This window comes from Doryrhamphus excisus, chromosome 9 (genome assembly GCF_030265055.1).
Source record: "Doryrhamphus excisus isolate RoL2022-K1 chromosome 9, RoL_Dexc_1.0, whole genome shotgun sequence".
NCBI lineage: Eukaryota > Metazoa > Chordata > Actinopteri > Syngnathiformes > Syngnathidae > Doryrhamphus > Doryrhamphus excisus.
Window position 1 is genome coordinate 12,454,974 of NC_080474.1, and position 27,722 is coordinate 12,482,695.

At 43.7% G+C, this 27,722-nt stretch overlaps 2 protein-coding genes across 3 annotated transcripts; one reads left to right on the top strand and one right to left on the bottom strand.

Moving 5' to 3' along the window:
• Positions 1 to 151: 151 nt before the first annotated feature.
• On the bottom strand, positions 152 to 17,741 carry fhip1b (FHF complex subunit HOOK interacting protein 1B). 2 transcript variants are annotated; one of them, XR_009131666.1, is made up of 14 exons: positions 17,465 to 17,741; positions 14,382 to 14,739; positions 13,240 to 13,644; positions 12,926 to 13,156; positions 12,040 to 12,285; positions 11,778 to 11,945; positions 10,922 to 11,001; positions 10,632 to 10,801; positions 8,688 to 9,968; positions 8,434 to 8,612; positions 8,194 to 8,356; positions 5,374 to 8,102; positions 2,257 to 2,474; positions 152 to 1,263 (listed from the first exon to the last, which is right to left on the bottom strand). XR_009131666.1 is itself a non-coding variant. In XM_058082309.1 (12 exons), exons 2-12 carry the CDS (start codon positions 14,508 to 14,510, stop codon positions 7,780 to 7,782), a joined length of 3,375 nt encoding a protein of 1,124 aa, XP_057938292.1. In that variant the 5' UTR covers positions 14,511 to 14,739; positions 17,465 to 17,741; the 3' UTR covers positions 5,064 to 7,779. The 2 variants fall into 2 exon arrangements, 1 of the variants encoding a protein (XP_057938292.1); XM_058082309.1 differs by lacking the exons at positions 152 to 1,263; positions 2,257 to 2,474 and having other exon boundaries at positions 5,064 to 8,102.
• cnga4 (cyclic nucleotide gated channel subunit alpha 4) lies at positions 17,369 to 27,592 on the top strand. The gene is made up of 7 exons (XM_058082404.1): positions 17,369 to 17,441; positions 23,343 to 23,444; positions 23,529 to 23,635; positions 25,628 to 26,211; positions 26,288 to 26,533; positions 26,825 to 26,990; positions 27,129 to 27,592. Exons 2-7 carry the CDS (start codon positions 23,401 to 23,403, stop codon positions 27,590 to 27,592), a joined length of 1,611 nt encoding a protein of 536 aa, XP_057938387.1. The 5' UTR covers positions 17,369 to 17,441; positions 23,343 to 23,400.
• The last annotated feature ends 130 nt before the right edge of the window (positions 27,593 to 27,722 follow it).

Below are 27,722 nucleotides of genomic sequence, written 5' to 3' on the forward strand. Positions count from 1 at the left end.
CCATTTTTTTTTAATTGGCCCTCGGAATATTGTAAAAAATAATATTAATGAAATTACCCTTAAACATATATTCCAAACAATTCTTTTTAACAGACCAAGACAGTTATTTTCAATACCTGACAGTTTTGACTGCTTCCTCACAGTCTTCATTAGAGTGACCAATCCCTAATACATTTATAATATATGAATGTTTATTGGACTTTCAATAAAGTCCAACTTTCATATATTGAAAGACATTGTATTGGTTTGAGCATCGCCCCATCCTTTTTAATCCTTCTTTATGTGGACCTTATGTACACCCTGATGTAAGCTTACTGCTTTATATGCACAGAAGCTAAGAAACACACCGGTCTAAAATAAAATGTTATTTCGGTCAAATTAAATCAATAACAAACAAAACTGGTGGGATTAAATGTAAATGTATCAAATGTACGTATATTTCATTGGTTAAATTGCATTAATCAGTCATAGCAGATGCCTTGATTCTTATTTATAATAAGATAATATATAGATATTTTTTTAGTGTTGGTTTGTTATGTATTGGTAGACCTTCACACAGTGGTTCATGCTGTCACACACAGCAAGATGGCCCCCTGGCAGCAGGGTCAACCCACGTGGACTACTTAAGCCCTGGGTCACTAACGTCCACCCCGTACCGTATGCTGGGTACACCAAGACCCTGTGGGTTTCCCCCCAGTCTGCCACCAAGACGTTGCCCATAGAGTCGATACAGACTCCCCAGGGGCAGCGAAGGACAGGTCCCATGGCCGAGCACACACCCAGAACTCGTACTGTGCTCCAACCTGGCTCCAGGACTTTGATGCAGGGCACAAAGCCTGTTTCCGTGCCTCGCTCAGACACAGCGACCATCCCTGAGCTCACGCAAGCTGCCACCCAGTAAGGCCGATGGAATCCGGTCACGATGGTCCGCTCTAAACGAGAACCAGTCTTATGGTCCAGCTTTAAAGCGATGAGGGTACCTTTACGGATATCAGCCACCAAGAACTCGTCCAACTGTGTCACCGTCACGCCCCTGGGAGCTTCGAGTTCCTCTTTTGCAGAGCCCACACCTGACCCCCCGAAGGTCTGGAGGAGTCGACCATGCCGGCTGAACACCAGTAGAGATCGTTCCGCCGCACAGCTCAGTACGATCAGGCCCTTGCCATTCACCGCTATGTCAAAGAAGTTTCTGCATCGCCTGGCCAAGCCCTCAGAGTTGGGGGATGTGATTTGCTGGAGGACATTCCCCCGAGGGTCTGTGACCTGGGACAAGAGTTTTGAATTAGTTTCAGCACACATAACTGCCACTTTGTTTGATCACAAATAGACAGAAACCTTTAAAGTGCACCATTTCATATTTTTCAAATCTAAAAATTCAAATTTAAAATCAAATTTACCTTGCACGTGGCCCGCAGGACACTAGTTTGAGGCCCCCGCCTTGATATGAAAGTTTAATGTTAGTGCGGCCCGTGCAAGTTTGATATGGATGCTGTATGGTATCATGTACCCAGAAAAAATTATTACGTTTGATTAATGTTCATGTTAAAGGTTAAATAACTGTTAATAGTTATCCTCCCTATCCGTGTGGAAGTGGTAAGTTTTTGGCTATTTAAGTTTAAAGGAAATAACTTGAAGGCTACCGTTTAGGTCGCTAGCTCTCTAGTTTGCGAGTTAGCATGTGTCTCAAGACCCTGCAGTTGCGCAATATGTTGTAAATAAAAAGAGTATAAATGTGACTATAGTCGTGTTTTGTCATGTCTACAGGGCTCTAATAATGCTTTGTTAATTTTAATCTGAAAAAAATAATTTGTCTACCCACCAACAATATGTGGTTTCTTAAGTTTTTACTATTTGCCGTTTTATTATTATTATTATATTTATTTATTGCTGATTGATTGATTTTCTTTATTCTTGATTTGTTTATTTATTTTTCATTTTATTTTGTGTAGAAAAACAAAAAGTAAGATATTTGAGAACAGTGGAATGTTTTATCAGAGCTTTTCTTGTAGAAAATTGGAAACAAAGCAAAGTTTTAAAAAATTTTTGGTTTTTAATAAATGCGTTTTTTTTTTTTTGGAAAACCTGATGCGGCCCAGTCTCACCCAGACCCGAGCTCCAGTGGCCCCCAAGTAAATTGAGTTTGAGACCCCTGCTTTAGTATGACAAACACTGATTATCATCTTTACTTCAAATGGGACGTTCACCATCATGGTGGACTTTAGAGGTTCCTGTGCCTGGCTACCAAATTCCACAAACCTGAATACGAGCATTCCCACAATCCACGATGAAGAGCTGCCCATGTGGTGTGCAGTAGATACCACTCGGTAGGGTGAGGTCTGCCCGACCTGACCCTTGCTTCCCAAACTGGTGGATTGAATGGCCTTCCCTTAGTAGGAACCAAGAAGTCTCTCCTTCCTCCTTCACTCCCACCAGAGCTAGATCATGGCCTCTCTTGGGCTCGTGTGAGGAAACATCTAAGACAGACAGAGACAGAGACCTGGCGACTAGCGGCTGAGTTGAGTCGCTGGTTGGGACCTGATAAGAGACCACCTGCCCCCTGTCAGACGGCAAAGATGAACTAAAGTTGCTGCAATTGACTGTACAACAGTCATTTGGCCCAGTGCTGATCAGTGGGTGTGTCCTGTGGGTCAAGTCCACCGCAGACTTGGACAGGCGCCCGTTATTGCTTAACGAGCTTCTGTTCACACTGTAGTCACGAGAAGGGCTGACTACAAAGGTGTAGCTGGAGTCCAGGCTGTCCGCTGGTGAAGGCGCTCGACCAGAATCGCAGAGTGTCCCGAGGGAGTGGTCGTCCGAGGACTGGCTGAGGCATGAGTGTGGACGTCCTTGAGAGGTGAGGTCCAGGCAGCTACGGCTGGCTGTGGACTCCCTCTGGCTCCTCCGAGATGACAGAGATTTCTTTCCAGCTCTCAGAAGTCCACTGCCTTGATTGGGCTTTCTATTGGCTGCCCCCTGACTATCTAAAGTTACAGCGTTTTGAGAACCAACATGTCGCCGACTCCCCTCGGGGGAGGACAAGGAGACAGCAGGTGGTGTCCTCTTGTTCCTGGGAGTGCAAACTTCATCATTGCTGCTTATTGACCAATCATATTGCCTGCTATCAGGCTTGAGGACAGTTGGAAAATTTTCCCCACATGATGATTCCATCTGCTGGTTTTTGGGGGGTTTTAATTGTGATGAAGACCCCAACTTCGGAGGCCATTTATTGGTCAAGGAAGTCATTGACTCCTCTTTTGTTTCTGGGTCACACGAGTAAGATAGGCTCATCTTTTTGACCGCCCTGTCTGTTGTGGAGACCCATCCCTGTCTCTGTGGGCATCTATTTTCTCTGAGAACTTGCTGACTAGTCTCTGCAAAAAGCATCTCCTGACAATGGAGAGCACACAGTTGCCCATGTGGACCACAAGCGCCAGCATGCAGAGAAATATTCTGGTCCTGCACTCGGATGTCTCCAAAGGTGACAGCATTTGGTTGGGAGCTGGGCTTGAAGGCCACTTTCTTCAGAGAGACAGAAACTTCCCAGGGTTGGAGGAATTCTGCAACCTCCTTCACCAAGAGATTCTGGTCTGGAGATGCTTCCTGAATTTGCTGCTGAAGGAGAACCAATTTTCTGAGCCTTTGGTCTAGCAGGGACTGGCTGACCCTGGCTGCTGCTACGTTCTCCCTCTGTACCTGCTCCAGGTGCTGCTGAGTGTCACGGTGGTCCTGCTCCACCCGCTCAAGCAGGCGACGCTCCTCTCTGCGAGCTCCCAGGATAGCACGCTCTACCCCTCGCTTCACAGAGTCTGTCTCCGTGGCGTGGCGCTCCTGCAGACGATGGAGCTCCACCTCGGCCTGGGCAAGATCATATTGCGCCTGTGTCACCCAGCAAGTCGGGGACTGGTGGACGGGGCTCTGGGCTGCAACAGGAGAGGTGGGGTTGCTAGGCAAAGGACTTCCTGGAATCATGACAGCTCTTATCTTTACAGTGACTTTCTGAAAACAACAAAGATGGTGGACGGGAAGATGAATACATGCTGTACAACTGAAGAGTTCATTCTTCACAAGATGACTTTCTGGGATGGCTCTTGGAGTCTAGTATTGAGGAGGTTCCAAGAGACTTAAAATGTAAAAAATAAACTATACATTTTTGTAGCCACACTTTTACCCATACTGTCACCAAAATATGCAGTGCCACCCCTCCAGGTTGTTATGTGGACCAGAGTAGTTTTTTGTGTAGTCCGAACTAACAAGCAACACGAACGTATGTAGCACTTGGCAGAGATAACAATGCACTAGTTTGTTTGTATGTGTTTATTTATACAAATCTGACGTGTTTAACAGCATTGACCAGTAGGCCATTATTTATTTATGTTTGTTAGCCACATGGTTGCTAAGCTACCAAGCTGCAGTTGCAGAGTGATACTGTTGCGGTTTCAAGTTTTCTGCAGCAAAGTCATTTGCATATAAGAGCCGCGGGCAGAGTGTAGGCAGCAACAACAACAACAAAAAAATCATTTACTGTGTTGACGCAAATAAAAGCTCACCTTTATTCCTACACACTGTTCAAAGTTGCATGAAGCCACGCGTGTAAAAATAAGACGGGAAACAAATATTTCTCACACCGAGCTAACATAAGAGAGCCTGACATTTTTCCTTTGAAACTGTATTCAATAAAACTTAAATATACTAACAAAAACCAAAACATAAACTTAGACACAATGATACATTGCACTTATTTTGATGTACATTCCTTGTTTCTTTTATTTGTGGTTGTTTTTAAATGACTGTAGAAATAAAGTTGGTATGGTATGTGTATGTTTACACACAGTATATGTACATATATACATGTACATATACTGTGTGTAAACATACACATTTTTAATATAATTGTATATATACAATTATATTAAAAAAATGAATACAAATCTAAATTTTATACATTTTCTTCTTTAAAATATATAATTTGTTTTAATTTATTAATGAATTGAAATATCTATATATCTATTAAATATCTATGTCATCATTCTGCATTTATTAAACTAAACACTTAACACACACAGATATACTGTATATGGGTAAAATATAAACACATTCACACGCACATATACAGTATAGTATATGTGTTTATTATACACTGTATATAAATACATGCACACATAATATACATAAATTAAGCACTCTCTTTGTAGAACTCACAAACATGATCACACCCATTTAGCTGGTGTTATTTTATCTGTTCCAGGTCAAGATATTGAAATGTGCCGCAAAATGCCCCCCCCCCCCCCCATCTTCATGTTATAGATATAATTAACATAAAAAACAATCTATAGTCTATAGTCATTCAAAAGAAGGACTTTAAAAGTGTCTTACCTTGGTCAGTTTCCCTTTCCTCCTCTTGCCATCGCCTGTTGCTAGGAGACTGGTAAGCTGACTCCAGTACTTTCCTCCATGTTCTCCTGACTGGGTTTACAACCTAAGCAGATCTTAAAAAAAGAAGTCAAGTCTTGCATTTTGAACCTGCAGCTGACAGTCTCACTTTACAGTCACACACAAGAGACACCAGAACAAAGGCTGTGCTGCTGACAGTGACTTTATAAATTAATAAAAACATTCCCTTTAGTGTTCTTGTGACAGTTTTTTTTCCTGCATTTCCCCAGCCCCGCCAACACACACACAATGTGATTATAGAAAAATATCCGTAACATTCCGTCAGAATGTTTTGAGTCCTGATGCCGTTGCCTTCTACATACATCTGCACTGTGTAGCCACTACACTCTTTTTTTTTTTAAACAGTATTTACATTTTACATCAGTTTTTGTGCTTCACCTCCAGTAGGGGGCAATGCCGGCAGGTTTTGCATAGTTCGAGTTTCACAGGTAAACAAAAACAACAAAAAAATGTGCACGTCTTGTGTTGTGAAAACTCAAACATGGTACAATAACAGTTTTACAAGAAAAAACAATAGCTCAGCAAATAATATCTATACTTGGCAAATAAGTAGTGAGACATGTTTGTTTGGCATCACTGTATTTTTTTCCCTTGAAATCAGGTGTCAAAACTTTTTCCACCGAGGGCCGCACAAAGAAAAATTAAAGTAACTGGGGGCAAAAAAACCCAAAAACAAATCTGGAGACATGCAAAGATGTTATACACTGCTCAATAAAAGTTAGGGATCTGGCTTACAGGTGAAAATTCAGGATGATTTTAAAATAAACCAGAACATTTAGAGGTGATCTTCATTTGAGAATATAAATGTTTAAATACACATCCAACTGTTCAAAGTTTCAGTACTTTTTGCAAAACTTCCGATCTGTAAATAAATGCACTGGTTGAATTAGAATTACAGTTGTGCAAAAAGTACTGAAACATTGAACCAATGGAGATGCATTTAAAAGTTCACCTGTAAAAGGTTACAGTGTATTTCACCCGGAAGCTAAATACTGCTAATGTTTTGTGAGTATATGTTTTCAGGAAAAAAAAAGCCTGCATGCTTTGTACTAGTATAGGTGACGATTGAGTATGCCCTACATGTCCTTCTTTTTTAGGTTTCTTGCTAGAATGTGCCGTGGGCCAATTACCAAACAAGCTAAGTGCTGCTGACTGCCCCCAGGTCACACTTTGGACATCCCTGCTTTAAAGGGATAGGTCCAATTTCTTGTATGACATTCCCATCAGCAGTGTAGTGCATCAACGGTGACTTATCCCCCATTTTGTTCTTGAGTTCTGGTCGGATTTTGGGGATGACAAACATAGTTCTGATTGGTTGGTGGGTCCACTTAAGAAAAGAGTTTGGTATCCCAAAACAATATGCGTTGAAAAGACAAATACATTTGCATCACAAGATTAAAAAAATTAATCAGACCTCAATCGCCCTGAGCCCCACCATCTAACCGGAACTATGTTCGTATCGAAATCCATACAAAGGACACAGTGGGGTGTAAGTCATCGCTGATGTGCATGTCATACAAAAAATCATGTAAAAAAATCTGAACTATCCCTTTATGTCACAGCTTTACGGTACTAACACCATAAAGTGGCTGCCAGAGGAACTAAAATCGGTCCATAGAATCTTTCCTACCACGTACAGTTCTAATATTAATAAATGTGGCATGTGGATCTCCCTGATTCACTAATATGAAATGGTGTGACTCCAGGAAGACATCATCTTGGGAGGTTAAAATGCCCGTAACAAACATTGTGTTCTAAGATATAAAGTCTCTCTTTTCCCTTTTATTCCCCCCCCCCGAACCTGAACTAGCTGTGTAGACTTTTTCTCTCAGCAGGAGGGTCATCATCGGGTTCGCTGTGGGCAAGTTTTTAAAGTGAGTTGCTAGTAGTCAGCACCGAACTGCTAGAACAAGGAAGCTATGGCACCAGACAAACCCAAGACGATGATCCAACCTCTAACTGGTCGTAACTGGCAATGCAGAGCATTGTAAACTGGGCAGAAAATGACAGTGAATGCAATGTCAGAGCTAAAAGACTTACAGATCTATGGAACACAGGAAATCTTTAAAAAAAAAGGTTAAAGATATGTTTCGGACACATTACAGTTAAATCCAATTTCCTTTGAAAAGACCTTTACTAGCACCAACTGAGTGCGCTATTACTTTGTAGGCAGACAAACACAGAAGTTTGACTGATAGTGTAAATAATATAACACATGATATGCACAATGTCTTTTAGACATCCCTTTTGGTATGAGAGCGTGGCCATGGTTAATGACTCTGTTGACAATCCAGTGGCCGATGTGGAAAGATGGCGAGTAGGCAGTGCTTATTCCTCAGCATCTGTACCAACAAAGGGGAGTGCAACGGCATGCTCTTGAGCAAGAGCGGCCAGCTCCTTGAGGAACTCGCAGAAGACGACAGCGCAGTAGACTGCGTTCTTCACACGCAGCGCCTCAGCTTGCTTCTCCAGATTGGAGGCTCCGCCGCCGCCTCCTCCTCCACCGCCGCTACCACGGAACAGAGCACTGTGCAGCGTTTGGCCCCCAACCCGTACGTGCGCCAGCGCCATCTGGGCAGCACTTCGAGTTCGGGTGGGGCTATTGGTGTGCCGAAGGATTAGGTCACTAAGAGATGATTTTCGACTCTTAACTGGAATGAAAGAATGCCATGAGTCAGGAAGTGAGCATCACAAGTATCATAGTTTTTTGTTTTTTTTTTAAACCTTGCCTCCCCCTCTCACCAAGTGAATCGGAGCGCCGCAGGACAGGAACGGCACCAGGGGGCTCGCTCCAGTCCACTTTCCCACGGGCCACCAGGTACAGTTGGGCTTTCCTCAACATGGAAGGGAAGTCCTCATGGGAGGCAGCAAAGGCCTCGATGCGATTCTTCACAGAACCCAAAACCTGTTGAGTCATGAGAAAGTGTGAGTGGGTGGGGCTAAGGGTGACGGCGGTGCTGATATGGAAAGGGTGTCATATACCTGGATGAGAGACTTGACACTGGGCTGGAAAACCATGTTGGTGTTGAGCAGGAAGGAGCGTAGGAGTGGTTGCGGGTAGCATGCCAGCTGGGCCACCATGCCTGTCAGCAGGATGTTGACATACAGGGAGTTCTGGAGCATGTTCTCCAGCTTGGTGAGCAGAACCACCATGAACGGCCCTACAGAGACCCCACAGATGGATGTTTGCATGTTCTGTAAAAAAAAATCAGTCAGGGTCACCATGAGGTTCTTACCCGTGTATGGCTGACATGACGCCCCATTGAGTGGTCTGGCTGGACTGCAGAGGGCAGTTACAGCAGCACCGGTTTCATCAGCTGCCATTTTTGCTTCCAGCTCTTCCTCTTGTTGCTCATCACTAAGGGACGTGGGGTTGGTCTCCCCCTGCTGGCAGGCTGCGGCACTGCAAACGGTCACACAGTGCTCCATCTCTCTCAGCTCCTGTGAGAAAGCCTCGATGTTGATGCCTTCACCGTTAGATCCCCCAAGAGCGTGCGTCTCTTCGGGAGACTGTTCGAGAAGTTCCTCGATGAGACTCTGCACTGTGGGCCCACTCTCGGATGAGTGTGTCCGGTGCAGGTTGGAGGCGTCATCTGTGTCTGACAGATGTGGGGTGGAGGCAGATTTGGCACCACAGGTGGCGTCACTGTTGTCAAATAAGGACTGCTGAACAGGGCAGCCCTGGGAGGGGCATGTGATGACAGAACCATTTTGATTTGCGTTCTCATCCAAAACCTGCTCATCGCCCAAGTCTCTCTTCACCTTCTTCACCTCATGGCTCAAACACCCTTCCCCCATCCCCGCCGTCCCATTGTAGATGGCAAGGTAACCTACGGTGGCGGCTGTAGGATTGTGAGGGGCTGGTGTGGGGGCAGGTTGAGAACCGGCTAAAGGGACAGGTGAAGAGGACGACACGAGAGGGGGGACAGGTTTTGGGAGGAGCTCTTCTCGCTGTAGACTGCGCTTCTTGGAACGCGGCGTGAGGCTGATGCAGTTGTTTTGACCAATGGTAACGTCCCACTCGCCGCTGTCCCGCTCTGAGCTGCTCCACTCGGACCTGGCCGCAGCCACCATGGCTTCCCTCTGCTGGCCCTGTGGTGTATTGCTGCCTCCTCCTGGCTGGAAAGAGAAGTGCTCAGGGAACATGGCCATGGAGGGGTTGGAGGTGGGAGGGGGCGGGGGTGGAGGTGCTGTGCTCGGGCAAGGGTTTTCACCATCGTATGGCGCAGACCATGCCCGACAAGCCCAAGAGCAAAGTTCAATGCCTCTTCGGGCATCTTTCAGATAGTCCAGGTAACCTGATTCCCACTCCAGACTCTCGTGCTGCTGGGGGTAGACCGGGCAGTCCGGGGCATAAGAGATGGGAGTACCAGGCTGTGGCGGCTCACTGCTGGGGGAGGTGGGGGGACCGCCTCCTGACCCGCCTCCACTACTTTGTTGACGGATGAAGAAAGCCAAGCGCGATGGCGTAACAGGTCTGGGTGTGGCTGGTGACTCCGGCCCTGCATTGTTGAGCACTGCAAAGAGAAAGGACCACAAGTCCACTTGAAGTCAAAGTCACATGATGCTTGCTGATGATGACTGCAACTTTCCCTCTAAGCTGCACACGTGCGCAATCACACACTGATCTTGTGTTTTCAGTGCACAGCAAATCCTTGCAGCACAACAAAATACAATCCAACCTGAACTGTAAATAAAATAAAAACATAATTTGTTCGGACCAATTTGCAATGCAACTCTGTGAGTGGCAGGCGACAACAGGAGGAAACGACACAATGATGAACACTGTCCAACCAATGACAGGTCCTGTTGATACGTGTTTACTTACGTAGCAAAGTGATGCTGAAGGGACTACACGGTGGTGTATTTTTTGGTTTATGTATATATATTTTTATAAACATAAAGACATACAGCAAATGTAGCATCACTTTCAAATGCAAAAGGTGGACAAGAGAAAAAGCTACATTGTAAAATATGCCTTGCTGACCTTTTGAACTCACTCATATACAAAATACCACTGAATGGAACTTGGACTACCTCAAGTTCTCAGGTTTTCGACAGGTGTGATACTACAGTGTGCATGTCTGATGGCGCTCACAAAGGTGCTAAGGTCGTTTGTGTGTATGCTCAGACATTTGAAAAATTAGCGGGAACATTGGTGATGAGGTCTCGCTTAGTACCTTTGCCTCGAAATGCAGCGTCTTCATCCCGTTCAGTAGAGAGTGCAGTGCTCAGACGGCAGCATTCTGGGATCAGTGACAGGAACTTGTCCGCGCACTTCCCATACATGTCAGTCTCCCTGATAGCACGTCGCTGACTCAGCATGACATGGCCGCAGGGGAGCAGGTACCTGGGCGGGCGGCCAACAGTCACAATTAATACTGTCGTTTGATTGATGATGCGACAGGACAGTCTGCCCCGTGTGGAGGAGATGCTGGTTGCGATGCATTATTGCTGTGCAATGACATACCTGAGGACGAGCTGCAGCATGATGTCTTCGCAGTTGAAAGCCAGAAGAGTTCTGAAGAGGCTCAGAGACACCATGCAGAGCTACAATCCAACAAATGTTCAATTTAGCTTGTACAAAGTCCAACAGAGGTAAGTGAAATGTTTTGGTTAATTAGCAAAAACGATTAAACAATTGCTTCACAAAACATTAGTTTTGGTGCAGATCCACATAAAGATGCAAATTGAGGAATTTTTTTAAACTTGTTTTTTTTTCTTTTCATTTGGCCATTACTAGGGTAACAGTACACGGTAAATACAGTTTGGTAAGTACAGTATTTTGGTTTTAAGGTCATGGCTTTGTTCATTTTGTCTACTGTAAGAAAACATCATCAAAACTATGTGAATATTAAGATGTCTGAACAAAACATCCACATCAATTGTGTTATAGGTTAGCAAGCAAATTATTCTTCATTCATTCATTATCTATGCCACTTGTCCTCACTAGGGTCGCAGGAGTATGCTGGAGCCTATCCCAGCTGACTTTGGGTGAGAGACATGGCAGGGTACACTATGGACTGGTCACAAGCGAATTGCAGGGCAGTCATCGTATTGACAACTATTGACAGTTACATTCATACATATGAACAATTTAGGGTTGAGGAAGCCGCAGTACCCAGAGAAAACAGACACATGCACAGGGAGAACATGAAAACTCCACACAGAGATGTCCAACAGCGATTTGAACCCTGATCTCCTGATCTCCAATTGACTATATTCACGTAAAACGACAGGTCACACACTCCACTCCTCGGCAGTAAGCACTTCCATTCAACCAAACTGAACATCCTGTAAAGGACAACACAGACAGACCAACTGACCCTTGAATTGCTGCTGATGCGCGTGAGCAATGTGTCAAGGATGGAGTCGTTGTCCAGGCGATGCAGCAGGATGAATCGCAGGAAGGTTTTGAGGAGGGCCGTCTCGCTCACACTGCGCAGGAAAAGGTCCAAGTAGGCGGTGCTGGCTATCATCTCGTCCACTGATGACTACAACACACACACACACAACGGAAATAAAACAATTTTGTACAACACTGTTAACATACTGTAACTAAGTAAATATGTGCTTTATTTTATGCACCTTGTGCAGGGCAGGGCCCATGACAGGAACCAGGAAGCCGTTGTGTAGGTAGTCCAGGAGCTGGGACCGCACTAGGTGATGAGCGACCTGCACCACGGCATTGCAGAACTCCAGCGAATTCATAAAGAGAACGAGGGAGGAGACACTCATCCAGTCCTCACGCCGCAGGGCATGCCAGTCGTCCCCTCGCACCTCAATCTTTCGGGGAAGCGACGAGTAAAGGGCGCTCAAGCCGGTTGCCAGCACCTGAGAATGGCCAGACTTCAAAGTTAGTGCCAGGATTCAGAATAGTCACCCTTGGGGACGTGAGAGTATCTGAGTGCAGGGGTATGAAAACTTTTTTTCCTCCAAGAGTGGCATACAGAATAAATAAAACATGCGGAGGCCATTTTGATACATTAAAGATGCTAAAACCAATCCAATGTAGGTCAATGTATGCTAAACTAGCTTTTGTGTTATAGATGACAAAGCAAATCATTATTAGTTTATGACTGGGCGAAATCTTATATCGTAGTTGAATCCGCCATTTTGTGTAGGTTGCGTGGAAAAGTTACTTGTTTGTTTGCGCCGATCGCGCCATGAACTCCATAGCAGAAATGTATTTTTTTATTAATTTATTATTACGTGTCTAAATGACTAGTGGTGTCACAAGTTTTTATTGTGTTATCTTGATTTCGGTTGTTTTTTTGTTGGTAATTGTCTCTTTTTATTGTATCCCTAATGGTTACTAACTAAACTCGATGCTAACTAGTAGTATAACATACACTGTGTATAATGGATGTTAATGCCATCTGTTTAACTTTAATTTTTATTTTTTGCACAGCTTGGTTCAAAGCGAGTATTATTGTCATTGCACACATGCATGACTGCACTATCACATACACACCGGGCAGAAGTAGGAGTTCTCTGCGATGTAACGAGCCACATTGTCATTGCTGGCTGAAGTGGCCATGACCAGCAACAGTGCGTCTCTGGCCTGTTGTCCGATGGCGCCATCGCGGTGGATGAAGGGCACGAGGAGCGAGAAGATCAGCAGGTTGGTGGATCCTTGCTGGATAGGTGTCACCTGGAACAACATCTCCAGAAGCACAGGCTGCCGGGCCATGGACACGCAGATCTGACATTTGGGAAGGTCGTTATGATTATTAGTTTGCGACTATTAGACTTGATAAAAGACAGCAAAAACACACAATTCACTACCTGATTGAGCAGCAGAACCAGACTGTTTTCCAAAGCAGCAGGACAACCAAGTTCTGGGTCGGCGCAGGCTCCCAGCAGCCTGAGCAGGGGGTGCAAGATGGCCGCATGCTGCAGCAAAGGCTGCTTGGATTGGCCTATGAGCATCTCAAACAGCTTAAGCAGTGCCCCCTGGCTGTCTGGGTCCAGGCCACGGCGAAAATGCCACCTGACCACACACTCTAAAATGTCCTGGCTGACCACCAAGTTCAGTATGGGGCCCGCGACTCGCTTGTTGGCGGTGCCCTCCGACACCTCGCAAGGCCGCTCCTCAGCCAGCAGACAAAGCATCTGGTCTGTGTGGTTCCTGACTGCAATCAAGTCATCAGTGGACGATGATGACTCGGTCTGCTCCAGCACACGTGACACCTGTAACATGCAGTCAAAAAGTAATGGACATTTAAAGGGGACCTATTATGCTCATTTTTCCACCCTTTGTATTGAGTTGTGGTCTCATATAGAGCAGCTACACACAATAACCCGCGTAGAAAACTTTTTTGCAGAATTTGCAGCTATTCTACCGGTATTTCCTTTGATTTGTGCTAGCCTTCAGGCATGCCCATTCCGATGTGATTGCTCACACGCCCAAAGTACTTCCTAACTATGAACCATACGGAAGTCCACCCCTCTGTGACATCACAAAGGAATGGTTTTACCACGCCTTGTCAAACCGATCTTTTTGAGCCATCCCACACTTCTTTCAGGACTCACTTACAAATGTAGAAACCTCATTATCTGAAACCTTGGCTTCGTTTAACACGAGAATGCAACATTCTAACTACATTTTTAGGTCAGAAAAGGGGAAAAAGCAGAATAGGTCCCCTTTAAGATACATGTGTCATAGTAGCTAACACTCCGGAATAAAGCCTAAAGTTCTTCATTTACTTACTTGTGGACACACAAGTACACAACCAAACTGATGAATCAGCATGACTACAGCGATGATGTGTTGTGGTAGATAAAGTATTACTTCCTTCAGTTTTGGCAGCCTTAAATGGGTGCTCAATAAGAACAGATGCCTTGTGTGATTTTTTTCTGGGTGCAGATTGTTTAAAAATGACTAACAAAAGACAACTACTTGAAAATTTTGTATTCAAAGTGCTCACCTGTCTCCAGTGGTTCTCGAACACCATCAGACATGTCTCTGGGTCGGCTGTGCAGGGGGCCGACGGGGCGGTGCCCCAACCCGGCCGACTGCTGGGAGCCCGCGGGTTCAACCTGCTCAGCCAGCTCATATCAGACACAGTGGCGGAGGCAGGTTACAGGTTGCAAGAAACAACAAGAGGAGCTGCGTCTCTCTTAGAGAGGAGGATGATGCGGATGAGAAGTGGGGAGGGGCTGTCGTTGTGGTTGTCAGTCAGTGTTCTTGTTCAGGAAGTGCTACAACCCAGTCCTCCGAGGTGACCCTGTCATCCGGTCTGAAGCCAAGACCACTCCATAGCTGACCTGGACTCTTACTCTTAGCTGTGGGAAGAACACAGATATGCTCATTCATTGGATTAGCAGAGTGGTTCTCAGTTATTTTATGTCATGCTCCCTCCAGGGGACAGAAATGATTCATAGGTTGTGGGTGTGACCTCCACCAAAAACATTTCCATTTACATCTTCCTTAATCACAAGCACAGGCATTTCAGTTTGTTGAAGATTTAGTAGCAATGTGTGCATAGGCTTATTTTTAAATGTAAGATTAATATTTCCATCAACAAACATTAACCAGAGAATTGAATAGAATCTTTCTGCTTTTAAAATGTCTTATCTTATTTTGAAGGACGATCAGGGAAGTGTGTTCCATGTGGGGAGAATGTGTATTTAAGGCTTAAGACGAGCCACGTTCCTTTCTGTGGCTTCTTGTATTTTTTTCCAATCATGTAAAACGTTCCTAATATTAAAGCGGTAAAATACAACGTGGTGAAAATATACTCATCCAGCCTGTGTCGTGCACACACAACCACTCAGTGTTGTTAAGCTTTCCTTTTAAGGAATAATACCCAATGTTCATTATTTTTTCAAGTGAAATTTTGTTTACAGAGACTTTATACTCCATTTTAGTTACTGTTGTGTGTGCTTTTTATTGGAGTGAGGGAGAGTGTTTTTTTTCTTAACAGAGACAGGATCTTTTTTATGTTTTTAATTATGAAGTTTTATATAACTGCAAATTTTGCTAAAAGAGACTGACATTTTATTTTCTTTTTTTCCCGTTTGTTTAATTTATGATGTTTAATTAAAAACAGCACTTGACATGCCAATTCTAATGTTAAATACCCTTGCTTTTGATACGACGACAAGCCTACAAACAAGCTAAGCTGCACAGCCCCCCAAAATTAATGATCTGTTTCCATGGCAACCATCTAGTGACAACTAAGATGCATAGTCACTCAGCAAAGACCACATATGACTTTGCTTTTATGTATTCGCTGAAGGGCAATCTTGCCTCTTAGAACCTGGAACTACATGACCTTGAAGCAGTCCGAGAAAGGTTTACAAAGTCTACCAGGTCTGTGTTGAAGTTTAACTTGATTAACTTTTAAACTACTTTTTTGTTAGTTGCAGCTGCATGACTTAGGTCACATGATCTGGACTTGCGGTAATGTCCTATTATTCAAGGTGTTTCAGACAAAATGTGAAGTCTTCGTATGCACATGACACACACATGCTGCAAAAACAGATGAATACACGTCCAACAGATCGGCTCTACTCACCTATCAATCAATCAATCAATCAATCGAGCGATGAACCAAGCCAAAAACCTTTCCTGCATGTCGGACTGTTTAGCTTTTAAATGAAATCTCTCTTTCGTGTTGCCGAGAAGCGGATTAGATGCTCAAAGTCCAGCAACATTCCCAAGCAGGGAGGTTGTGGGCTGTAAAGAAGTAAGTTCTTTTCAAGAAGACGACGATGGTTCAAGTCCAAAGGTCCAGCGTGAAACTGAGAATAAGTAAACTCCTACAACTGCTAGTACAGGTGTGCATAGATAGGCGGAGCTATGAGCTGAGAATCACCTTTGCACCTTAGGGCTGAACCACCACTGCCAAGTAGTTTTCTCCAGAATAAAAGGTGACATTTCAAGGATTGTGTCACTGTGCCGCACACTGATAAAAAGACAAACGCGCACACACAGACAGGAAAGATGACTGATATTTCAGGTCATGAAGGACGTTAAGTTCCTGTCAAAGCATATCTCCTCCACGTCACTCCCCTTTACTTGACTCCCAAATTAGGTCAACTTAATTTTATTTTAATCTTATTTTCTCTAAAGCAGCATATCACAATAGATGTACTTTGACAACTTTCCTATAAAACAGGGAGATACATTCTTCTTCTTAACTAAATAGCGTTATCTTATTTACACAACAGCATATAATTTCTCTCTCTACATGGTTGTGTTTACAATTTCTCATCTGCTCATCCTGCAGAGGTCCAATCTCATCCATGTTTGTGTTGATATTCAGAAGCCACGCTCCTCGCACTTCTCTATTTACATTTTATCATTCGAGTTCAAAAGTGTATACACTGATAGGGTTGGGCACAATGTTCCCTCTAAGTTGCACAATTATACACCGCTCCAGCTGTCTCAGTGTACAGTAAATCTATGCAGGACACAAAATAGAATACAACCTCAACAGTAAATAAAACAAGAAATTTTGTGTGAATGAGAAAGGAAAAGGAGAGAAGAAGCCGGTAAATATTGTGATATTGATGGCAATATTGACAGCAATGACAGTAGTGTAATCGATTTGGACAGGCTTTCACAAACTAAATACACAGTGTGCACATTATACTTATTAAAGTGTCCAGAACGAAGTATTCCACTTGAGACACGGTGACAACATTTATGTAGTAGATATAGCATACAGTTTATATAGTAGATAAACAACCACTTGATCAACCAACATAACAAATGAAGCCCTGTTTGCAATGACAATCACAATATCCCAATTATATACTACTTATATTTAAAAATCATCATTTGACCAAAATATCAGTGTATCCTGGTTGCAGCCATTATTATCTATGAGAGATGCTCAGAAGACCAATGAGCATCCAGGTGTCACCCATCAAAGCAAACTGTAATTTAGCGCATCTCGAAAGGATAGATGGAGCAGTCCGATTGATTTCTCGTTCGTCATTCTGGACACTTTTCAAGCGTGTTACTTTCATCTCTTCAGGTAAAAAGATGGAGGCCACTCACCTTGTTTTGGTGTCAAGAGTCTTGACTTGCTGATTTAGCTGCTAGCTTGCAGGTTAGCTAACTGCTAACGGCTCTCCGCTAACGACTTCGACAATCAATATCAGCGCTGCACACGGCCGACTGACACCCGTCTGGCCACGACACTGTGGAATTAAAAACGCCTAACACTTCGTGTTCTGGGCGGCAGTGCATCTTGTTAGTGACATTTCAACATCCTGAACGATGTTTGGCCCAAAGATCGTCCCTGACACACCGCCATCTTTGCTATGACTCCGCCCACGCGGCTACGCGCTGCTCGTGCACATTGTAACCCACTCCTTCAGCTTGAAAATGTTTGCGTTTCAAAATCAGGGACATTAGTTAGGGAAAAAAGGAAAATTATAAATAACAGAAAGTAATACATTAAAGATTATTAATAATACATGGGAATCGAAAGAGGTATAATAGTATACTAATAAATAATATACATTAATTATTAAATTATTAATAAAACAGACAGAGAAATATAAACCAGCTGTAGCTAAAGTGCCACAGAGGAATTAAAGTGCATTGCACAATTGTGCAGTCCTTACTTCCTTGACCATATCAGCACCAACATTTACAACGTTCTTCCTTCTCCCGAGTTCAATGTTACATTCATTGCATGTAACATTTTAATGTAAAACTGTTTAAGAGCATATTATGTACAGAGTCTATGTGGGAGCAAGCTGCCTGGCAGATGAGCAGAAGACCTCCCAGGAGAATTTCCAGAGGGAATGAAGAAAATCCCGGACGTGATGTGTGTGTATATTGTGGTCGTCGTCCGTGGTGACCAACATTAACAGGCAGAGCACAACCACCAGATATCTGATCGCATGTTTATAAAGTCCTTCAAAACGACTTGAATTTGAAAGAACTGGACTTTGAACAATGAATGAAAGGTCTAGCGTCAGTGATTCAAATTCCGGATGGCACAGGTGGATCAGATGGCCTCAAAGGTGCAAAGTGGCGGATGAGGGAGAAGATGGCAGCAGCAACAAAAACAAAGACGACAACTGCAGCTTGGATGGTGCATCCCAAACAGAGTTAAGAACAATCTTTCAAACTTTATTGATGGTATTTTCATGTGAAACATGTAGGTCAAACTTTTAGGCATGGCTGTTGCATAGAATTAGAGTCAAACACATTTTAAAGGACATACAAGTGAGTAGCTAAAGTCGAAGCTAAAGACTTGGTGCATTGTCTGCCATCTATTTTCTCCAATATGTTTGGGGTGGACAATACTGCAAATTTTGGTATTGATCCACCCAGGTTTTGTCAATACAATACTGAATATTTTTTACTTGAAATTTTCAAGATCCTTGATTGATATAATTTTGCTTTTAATTTGTTGATCATGATTCTAGTCCCAATAAAACACAAGAGAAAAATATTTATCAACAAACTTTTAAAAGAGATTACTTTAAGAATCTCTCAATGGTAAGTAGCTTTAGCATTTTCTACAGCATCTATAACTTGTGATGTGTTTTGCGGGACTACCAGTGTGTAAAAAAACTCAGGTAAAGCCACTACTTCTGGTGGGAAAAGGCTATGATCAACTCTGCTTCTTGTATGCTATAAAGCTACACAGACAGGCACTTTTGCTTTTTGCGCTTTTACATACACAAAATAAATAGTTAGGACACTGATTAACTGTTACTTACTGCTTGCTCAGGCCACACAACCAAGTAATGTTGGAAAAGCATCAGGCTTCAGCAAGTTTGTCGGCTAGACCAGCTGCATAATGGCCCATGTTCACAAAACAGTCCAGTGTGAAATGCCATTGACAGATTAAAATGCATTTCTTTTCCTGGTAGGGAATCAGGAACTCCAACCACTTATGCCTGACGGTGCCATCGTTAGGAATTGTAAACAAATTTGGCTTTTCTAGAAAGTAAACAGAGGAGCCGAACTTAGGTGAGAGTGGAGAATGGATGAGCCATCCCAAACTTCTTTCAGGGCTCACTTCAAAATGTGCAAATTTTGGCATAGTTTAACCCGAGAATACATCATTCGAACTACGTACATTTATAGGTCAGAAAAGTGGAAAAAGCATAATAGCAAAATATGTTGCACATCATCAACCAAATTTAAATATTAGTGACAACCCAACTGAACACAAAATGCAGTTTTTAAATTAAGACAAATATTAAGCCAGAAAAAAATTACATGAAAACTACATTGCCATGCGTGGAAAAAGTGACTGCCACCCACCTCCCATGAAAACATAACTGAGATTAAGACATCATGATGACGGGTAAAATATTCTAGTGGGAGAGGGAAAAGCTGAACTTTTTGGAATGTGAGTGTCCGATTATATCCGGTGTAAAAGTAATGTCACATTTCAGAAAAATAAATTTTGGTGGAGGTAATGTGATGATCCGGGGCCTTTTTTGCTGCTTCAAGACGTACTGTGATGAATTCTGCTGTCGACCAAAAAATCCTGAAGAATTCTTCTGTTTTGGTCTTGGTGGGACGTTACAAAACAATATGAAGCTGGGCCTGCAGCCACTTTCAGCATCAGTTGGACATTTACAAGGCAGAAGCACAACCTAAGAGATCACCCGCCCGAGCCATGCTGTTGGCCAGAAAGTATGGTGTCCATCAAGAACCTTCCTTCATGGGTGGAGTCCAAGAAGCTTGCTCCCTGTTTTGTGGGCCCATTCCCGATTAACCCTGTTTCCATGCATCGATTAATGTGACTCCACCCCGCATTCCACATCAGCTATATCACACCTTCTACATCCAGTACTGTTGTTGTATTAAAACAGCCGCAGTAGAAAAGGTGTACATGTGAGTGCCCTGGGATGCTCCCTCCCTGGCGAACTACACTGCCAGTGAGATAGAACTAGATCAGTTTCTCATGCAGCTGGAGGTGACAAGAACAAACTCTCTCCTCTGGAGCAGATTCTTTGGATTTGTTTTTTGGGAGTCTGTCAGTAATGATGACAATGAGGACGATGGTGATGACTTTCTTTCTTTCACAATTATGTCACCTCAGATGATGTGTAGAGGCTTTGTGACACATGAGCCTAAGATCTCAATGACACAAAAATCCTGCCTCACTGAAAGACCAAGGGTGCAACATATTAGCGTCATCCATCACACATGTTGAGTCCGAGTCACACATCGCTCATGGCCGACTTGGATGACAAGATCAGCTCCGCACTATTGCCGAATGTCTGGCAGCTCCCCGATGACTCTGAGCAGAAGCGTGACCTAGGGGATGTGTTGCTGCGTGCCACCAGTGAGATCAAGTCCCTGCAGGAGGAAAACCATGCCCTGAAGCAGCAAATTGTCCTCCTGGAGATCAGTCATGTCTCGGAGCTCAACAGCAGAGATGAAATTCTGGCCAAAGTCCTTTGGAGGCGCCGTGCTCGCACCCGAGCCTACGTGGACACCTTGTACCAGTTGACGGTGCGAGAGATGCAGCTGAAGGAGAGTGAGGAGCAGTGGAGGAGCAGGTATGATGCCTTGGAGCTGAACCTCCGTCGGCAGATGACTGACTCCCAGGAGAGCTGGAGGAAGAGGCTGGATGAGATGGAGATGGAGCTTATTCTGGAGAGGCAGTGGAATGAGAGAACCAGCCACACTGAGGAGGATACCCAGCTCTTCATCTGTGAGACAGACCAGCTGCAGGTCAGACCACATAAGTCCAGCGAATAGATTTTTGGCACTAATACTCAAAAATATACAACGTGTTTGTTCTAGGGTCGACAACCCGACACTCCCTGTGAAACAGAGCACTCAGAAAAGACGGAGCAGCCTCAGGAGGAGCCGATGATGGAGGCCACAGAAGGTGCGGTTGTTGAGTCTAGCCAGAGGGAGGTGGAGCGCAGAGAGGAGAGCGACATGAATGACCTGAAGAAGAAAAAGAAAAAGAAGAATAAGGGCAAGAGGTGGCAGGCAAAGAAGAAGAACAGAAGTTCTTTGAACGAATGAAAAGCAGAACAGAGAAATCAAATTCACCTCCCCCGCGTGACCCCCTACCAATCAGCTGCAATATGCATTGTTAAATTTGTATATATATATATATATATATATATATATATATATATACACATCACACTTACATACGTACATCCCTGTTTTACAAGGGAGGTGTATTTATTGAGATGCATAATGTTGTAAATATTTGCATATATTTTGTGCAATGTTTTATTTGTTGTAAATGTTGCAAAAGTTAATGTCTGTAATGGGGTGTTCGATTTGGAGGAGTCTGATTCGACAATCAACCTCTGTTGAATCAATGGAAATGTCATGTGATCAAGATTGTATCACTCTTACTATATAGGGTGTCCACGTCTGCTACTGAAGATGCATTTTTACTTTTTAGAAATAACCTATTTTGATACAAAATCAGCATAATTTTTTTTAATAAAGAATTGAAAATGATGGAGGCTGCACGGTGATCGAGTGGTTTGCGTGCAGACCTCACAGCTACGAGACTAGGGTTCAATTCCACCCTCGGCCATCTCTGTGCGGAGTTTGCATGTTCTCCCTGTGCATGTGTGGGTTTTCTCTGGGTACTCCGGTTTCCTCCCACATTCCAAAAACATGCTAGGTTAATTGGTGACTCCAAATTGTCCATAGGTATGAATGTGAGTGTGAATGGTTGTTTGTCTATATGTGCTCTGTGATTGGCTGGCGACCAGTCCAGGGTGTACCCCACCTCTCGCCCGAAGACAGTTGGAATAGGCTCCAGCACCCCCGCGACCCTCGTGAGGAAAAGCGGTAGAAAATGAATGATGGGTGCGTTTAAACAGAAGACTATGCAGTAATAAAATCAGCCGCTTCTGTTGCACAATCCAAAGGAGCTGTGTTTGGACAACCGTAAACATCGACTGATTATTGGCTCATAATGACTACTAACAAAAATCATCCAAATTGTGGGCGTATGTTGAAAAGGTTAAAGATGACCCCAAGTCAAGTCATGAAGTCAAGTCAAGAATCAAAATGGGGTATAATTTAAGTCCGTTATGCCAACTTAATTTTATATACTGATTTTAATCCAAATAATTGCGCTACAAAAATTTTTTTGCAAGTTTTTCTAACCACGGTGTTCCTATTTTATGTGCCGTTTTTTGATGTTTGATATGTCCATTGGCCAATAGCGACCGTGTTTCGGTTTTGTTTATCTTGCTTTCTGTGTCAGTAGATAAATGAATGTGCTGTGGTTGCACACTTACCTTGGTATTTGTTCATCTGAGTGGTTTAGCCTATTTGTTTGAGGTGGAAAAAGACAATTTGAGTGTGTAATACAGTCTATCCAAAGAAATTATATTAAAGGTGACCTATTATGCTCATTTTTCAGCCCCTTTTGAGTTGTGTACTCCTATAGAGCAGCTACACACAATAACCAGCACACAAAGCTTTCTAGTTCCTCCAGAATCTGCACCTATTCCAGCTGTATTTCCTGTATTTGTGCTTCTCGCCAAAACAGTATTTTGATTTATTCCACCCACAGCCAGCCTTGTTCTCTGGTTTTACCATATCTTGCTACTCCTTTTTGGACATGAAGAATTGTTAACCGTAATATGTGATGTATTCCAATATAAAAGCTGTGCCCTGGTTTTGGAATTAACTGCCTCTCGACCTGCGTTCTTTGGACTCAGTGGATGCCTTTAAAAAGGCTCTAAAGACTTATTTGTTTAGACAAGCATTTTAACTTACACTGACGCCGACCTGTTGACTATATTTTGTATATGTACGTACATTATGTTTTTATGTTGTGAAGCGCTTTGCAACATATTGTCTGAGAAAAGTGCTATACAAATGACTTACTTGTATGCATGTTCAAAATAAGTGATCATATACATTATCATATACATTTTCTTAAACCTCCTGCTTTTCTCTGCAGCTGGAGAGGCTGGGTTGTGGACCCGGCTGAGCACTTTTATTACGTTTGGCTTCAGCTGATGATTTTGCCCATTGTCTACAACTGGGTGATCATCGTTTTAAGGTGCGGTAGTCACTCTCACATAAAAATCATTCAGTGAGACAATAACAACACTAGTGTGTGCTACATATGATATTGCTTTCACAGAACTTGTTTCACGTCCATCGCCCTCAGCTACCTGCCCGTGTGGCTCACCCTTGACTACGTGTCCGACCTGCTGTACACCGCAGACATGCTTATCGCCATCCGTACGGGTAAGAATATAATATTTGAAAATATTCCTGGTTCATGCTTCTGTGTCAATGCATCTGAGTATGCTGTACAAGCACCTACCTGCCGCATCTCCTTTCTGCTCCTCCAAAAAAATTTAACCTTGACGTGGTGACAGGGATTGAAAAGGCTTTGATCGCTCAGCTTTTAGATGACTTGTTCAAAAGTGTCTTCAGATCAACATTTGCTATGAATGTGCCTGTTGTAACATGGATTAGTTCCAGCTCCAATAACATCCATCATCTTTCTTTTTATCTATGTTCCCACTCTCACCTATGGGCATGAGCTTTGGGTCATGACTGAAAGAATGAGATCGCGGATACAGGCAGCTGAAATGAGTTTCCTCCGTAGGGTAGCTGGACTCACCCTAAGTGATAGGGTGAGGAGCTCAGCCATCCGGGAGGGGCTCAGAGGGGCTTCTCCTTCACATCGAGAGGAGTCAGTTGAGGTGGCTCGGGCATCTAGTCCGGATGCCTCCCGGACGCCTCCCTGGTGAGGTGTTCCGGGCATGCCCAGCCGGGAAAAGGCCCCGGGGCAGACCTAGGACACGCTGGAGGGACTATGTCTCACAGCTGGCCTGGGAACGCCTTGGTGTCCTCCTGGTGGAGCTGGAGGTGGTGGCCAGGGACCGGGAAGTCTGGGCTTCCCTACTAAGACTGCTGCCCCCGCGACCTGGACCCGGATAAGCGGAGGAAAATGGATGGATGGATGGATCTTTCTTTTTGAAGAAGACAGCTAATAAGCTAAATCAGTGGTTCCCAAACTTTTTATGGCCGCATAGCCCTTCAGACATTTGACCTGAAGCAATGTACCCTTCTCCTGCACACTTAAGAAATATAAAGGGTTTTAAAATCTAAATTAACTTGAAATATTGTCCATATTTAATTGGTTAATTAGTTTTATCGTAATTCCAGGTCAAAATGTTTATTCTGCATGGTCACATTTTGATTCTGCATGTATTCAGGCTTAAAAGACAAGGGTCTGGTTCCTCATTTGTCCAAAAGTAGTCGTCCATCATTAGTAACAATACAGACATGCTGCTATGTTGACAGGCGTAGCGTTAGCTCCTATCGGCTATTTGAAATCGATGTGCCTGGGAAAGACATTCTGGTTATGTTTTTAAAATAAAGATTTCTGATATTGGCTTTTTTGCCGATAACTGATTTGACGATCTTGTCCAACTCTCAATTTCACCTGATATCAACTGATACCGATATGTGTAACATCACATATATATATATTTTTAATTAAAATTGTATCAATACTCTAAAATGAGTACAGTTGTACTGTTGGCTACTTACGATTCTGACTGCAGATGTAAGTGAAATTCTATAAATGTAACTCCATCAGACTGTATAATAATGATTGAAATGAACGATGATAAATGTAAATAACAGTGCGTGTAGTTGAATGTGATAACAATGTGTAGTGGCTCAGGGGATTCATTATTGGATGACATAACATACATAGATCCTGGACCTTAGTTTCGTCTGGAGCAGTCTAACTCCAAGGAATAAGTCACCATGGTAACTTATGGCGAACATATTTTACTTTCCAATATGTCCAGTTTTTGTGCAACAAGACTGTGGGTAAATTGAGCCAGGTTAACCTAGATATCCAGGCTATTAATTAATTGTGTTGATGTTCACAATTACAGTGTTTGTGAATACAACTTGTGAGTGTGGATAATGAGGAAGTGTGGTTGTTCCTTGTGTGATGAGCAATGGAGAAATGTTTAAGAAATGAGTTTAAGAAATGGTGCTGGAACTGAGCACTGCCGTTGGCCCATTGAAGTCCATCAGATGTTAGGATGCTACATGACAATGACCATGTGTTACAGCCTGTTGCAGCTTGATGTACATTGCTTGTTTTGTTTTTGCAGGTCGTAGCTTGCAACATCAGCATTATAACAATAGGACAATAGAATGTAGGCCAAATTTATAAGGATTCAACAGACTAACCTCTAACCTCTACAGGATACCTGGACCAGGGCATCATAATCAAAGACTTAAATCAGCTCAAGAAGCGCTACCTTCACTCAAAACGTTTTTTAAGGGATCTGGTGTCCCTGCTGCCCACTGACTTGTTCTACTTGGTTTTTGGCATCGAAACGCCCATGGTGAGAATAAACCGTCTTCTTCGGACACCGCGACTCAATGAGGCACTCGACCGCATGGAGACAAGGACGTCTTATCCCAACACCTTCCGCATCTCCAAACTCATGATCTACATCTTTGTCCTGATTCACTGGAATGCCTGTCTCTACTTTGCACTGTCCAACTACATTGGCTTTGGGAGTGACGGCTGGGTTTACCCCAACATCACCAATCCGGTGTTTGCCTCCACGCGCCGTCAGTACTTCTACTGTTTCTGGTTCTCGGCTCAGATCTTCACCACAGTCGGCGACACTCCACTACCGAGTCGGGAAGAGGCATTCTTGTTCATGATAGCCGACCTGCTCATTGCCGTGCTGGTGTTTGCGTCAATAGTTGGCAATGTCGGCAATGTCATCACCAGTCTGAGAGACCGCGATAATGTGTTTTTCCCCAATCACGAGCTGGTAAGACTGCTTGCATTGCTGCTCTTCAGTATAAGAATTAAAAGTTTGGAATATAAGTTGCCTTTCCCCATTGCAGGTAAAAGGCTATTTGCGCAGCCATTACATCAACAAGGAGCTGAGGCAGCGTATCGACAACTGGTATCAGCACCTACACATCAACAAGAAGATCATGCGTGAGAATGAAATCCTGCAGCAGCTGCCCGTCCACCTGAGGACGGAGATTGCTGTGAGCGTTCACCTGCCCACTCTCTCCAAAGTCACTATCTTCCAGAGCTGTGAAAAGAGCCTGCTGGAGGAACTGGTGCTGAAGCTGACACCCCAGGTCAAGTGTCTGCATTCTTTGTGTGTTGTGCTTTTCATTTTCCTTTGGGTTCGAGATGATGTGATCTTTAATATTTGCTCAGTTCCTTGATGTCTTTAATGACAAGTAGTTTGGTTTCTTACATTTCTCCATTTAAATTAAGGCCATGAATTTTCATTTGCTTGCTGAAGTCAGATGCTCATTCACATAGACATTTGTTGCTGTCAGGTTTATTGTAGCAATACTCAGCTTGTTTGTTTCATGTTGGTAAACTTTAGAGTCATGCTGGTCTTCATGTTGTGTGTCTTGCAGGTGTTCAGTCCCGGAGAGTATGTTTGCAGGAAGGGAGATGTGGGCCACGAAATGTACATCATTAAAGAAGGCAAACTGGCAGTAGTTGCAGACGATGGCGTTACTGAGTTTGCTGTGCTGAGTGAAAGCAATTTCTTTGGTGAAATTAGCATTCTCAACATTAGAGGTATGTCAAAAGAATATTATGCCGCGCTTCTCACTACATTCTGAGATATTGTTGAATATTCTATCCATTTCTGTCTTTGTATTTCAGTTCATCAAGCATTAATAATGTTTGTATTTTATGAAAATGCTAATGCTTTAGGTAACAAGTCGGGCAATCGCCGCACCGCTAACATCCGAAGTATCGGCTACTCTGACCTGTTCAGCTTGTCCAAAGAGGATCTGACAGACGTGCTTTCCGAGTATCCAGTAGCCAAGCGCCATTTGGAAGAGAAGGGGAGACAGATCCTCACCAAAATGGGCATGCTGGATGTGGGTGGGGGGCAAGAGGAGTGCACTGTAGAGAAAGTGGAAGTGAAGATCAGCTGTCTGGAGAGCGTCCTGGACGCCATGCAAACCAAACTGGCTCGCCTTATGGCGGAGGCGGAGTCGAGCAACCGCAAGATGGAGGCCCGTGTGATGCAGCTGGAGTGGGAGGTGGCGGCTCGCCACAATCGGTCAGCAGAGGGTGAGGATGGCCACGATGAAGGGGGACAATGGCGAGGCTTGGGGGTCAGTGAAAATGTTGTGTGCGAGCGAGAGGAGGCCGAAAAGCATGGAGGCTGAGTTCTGCAAACAGGAAGAGGGAGAGGACAGTAGAAAGGAATATAAGATAAGATATGCCTTTATTCGTCCCTCAGTGTGGAAATTTGCAGGTGTGAGTGAGTGAGCAGGACGCTGGTGAAGGATATCAAAA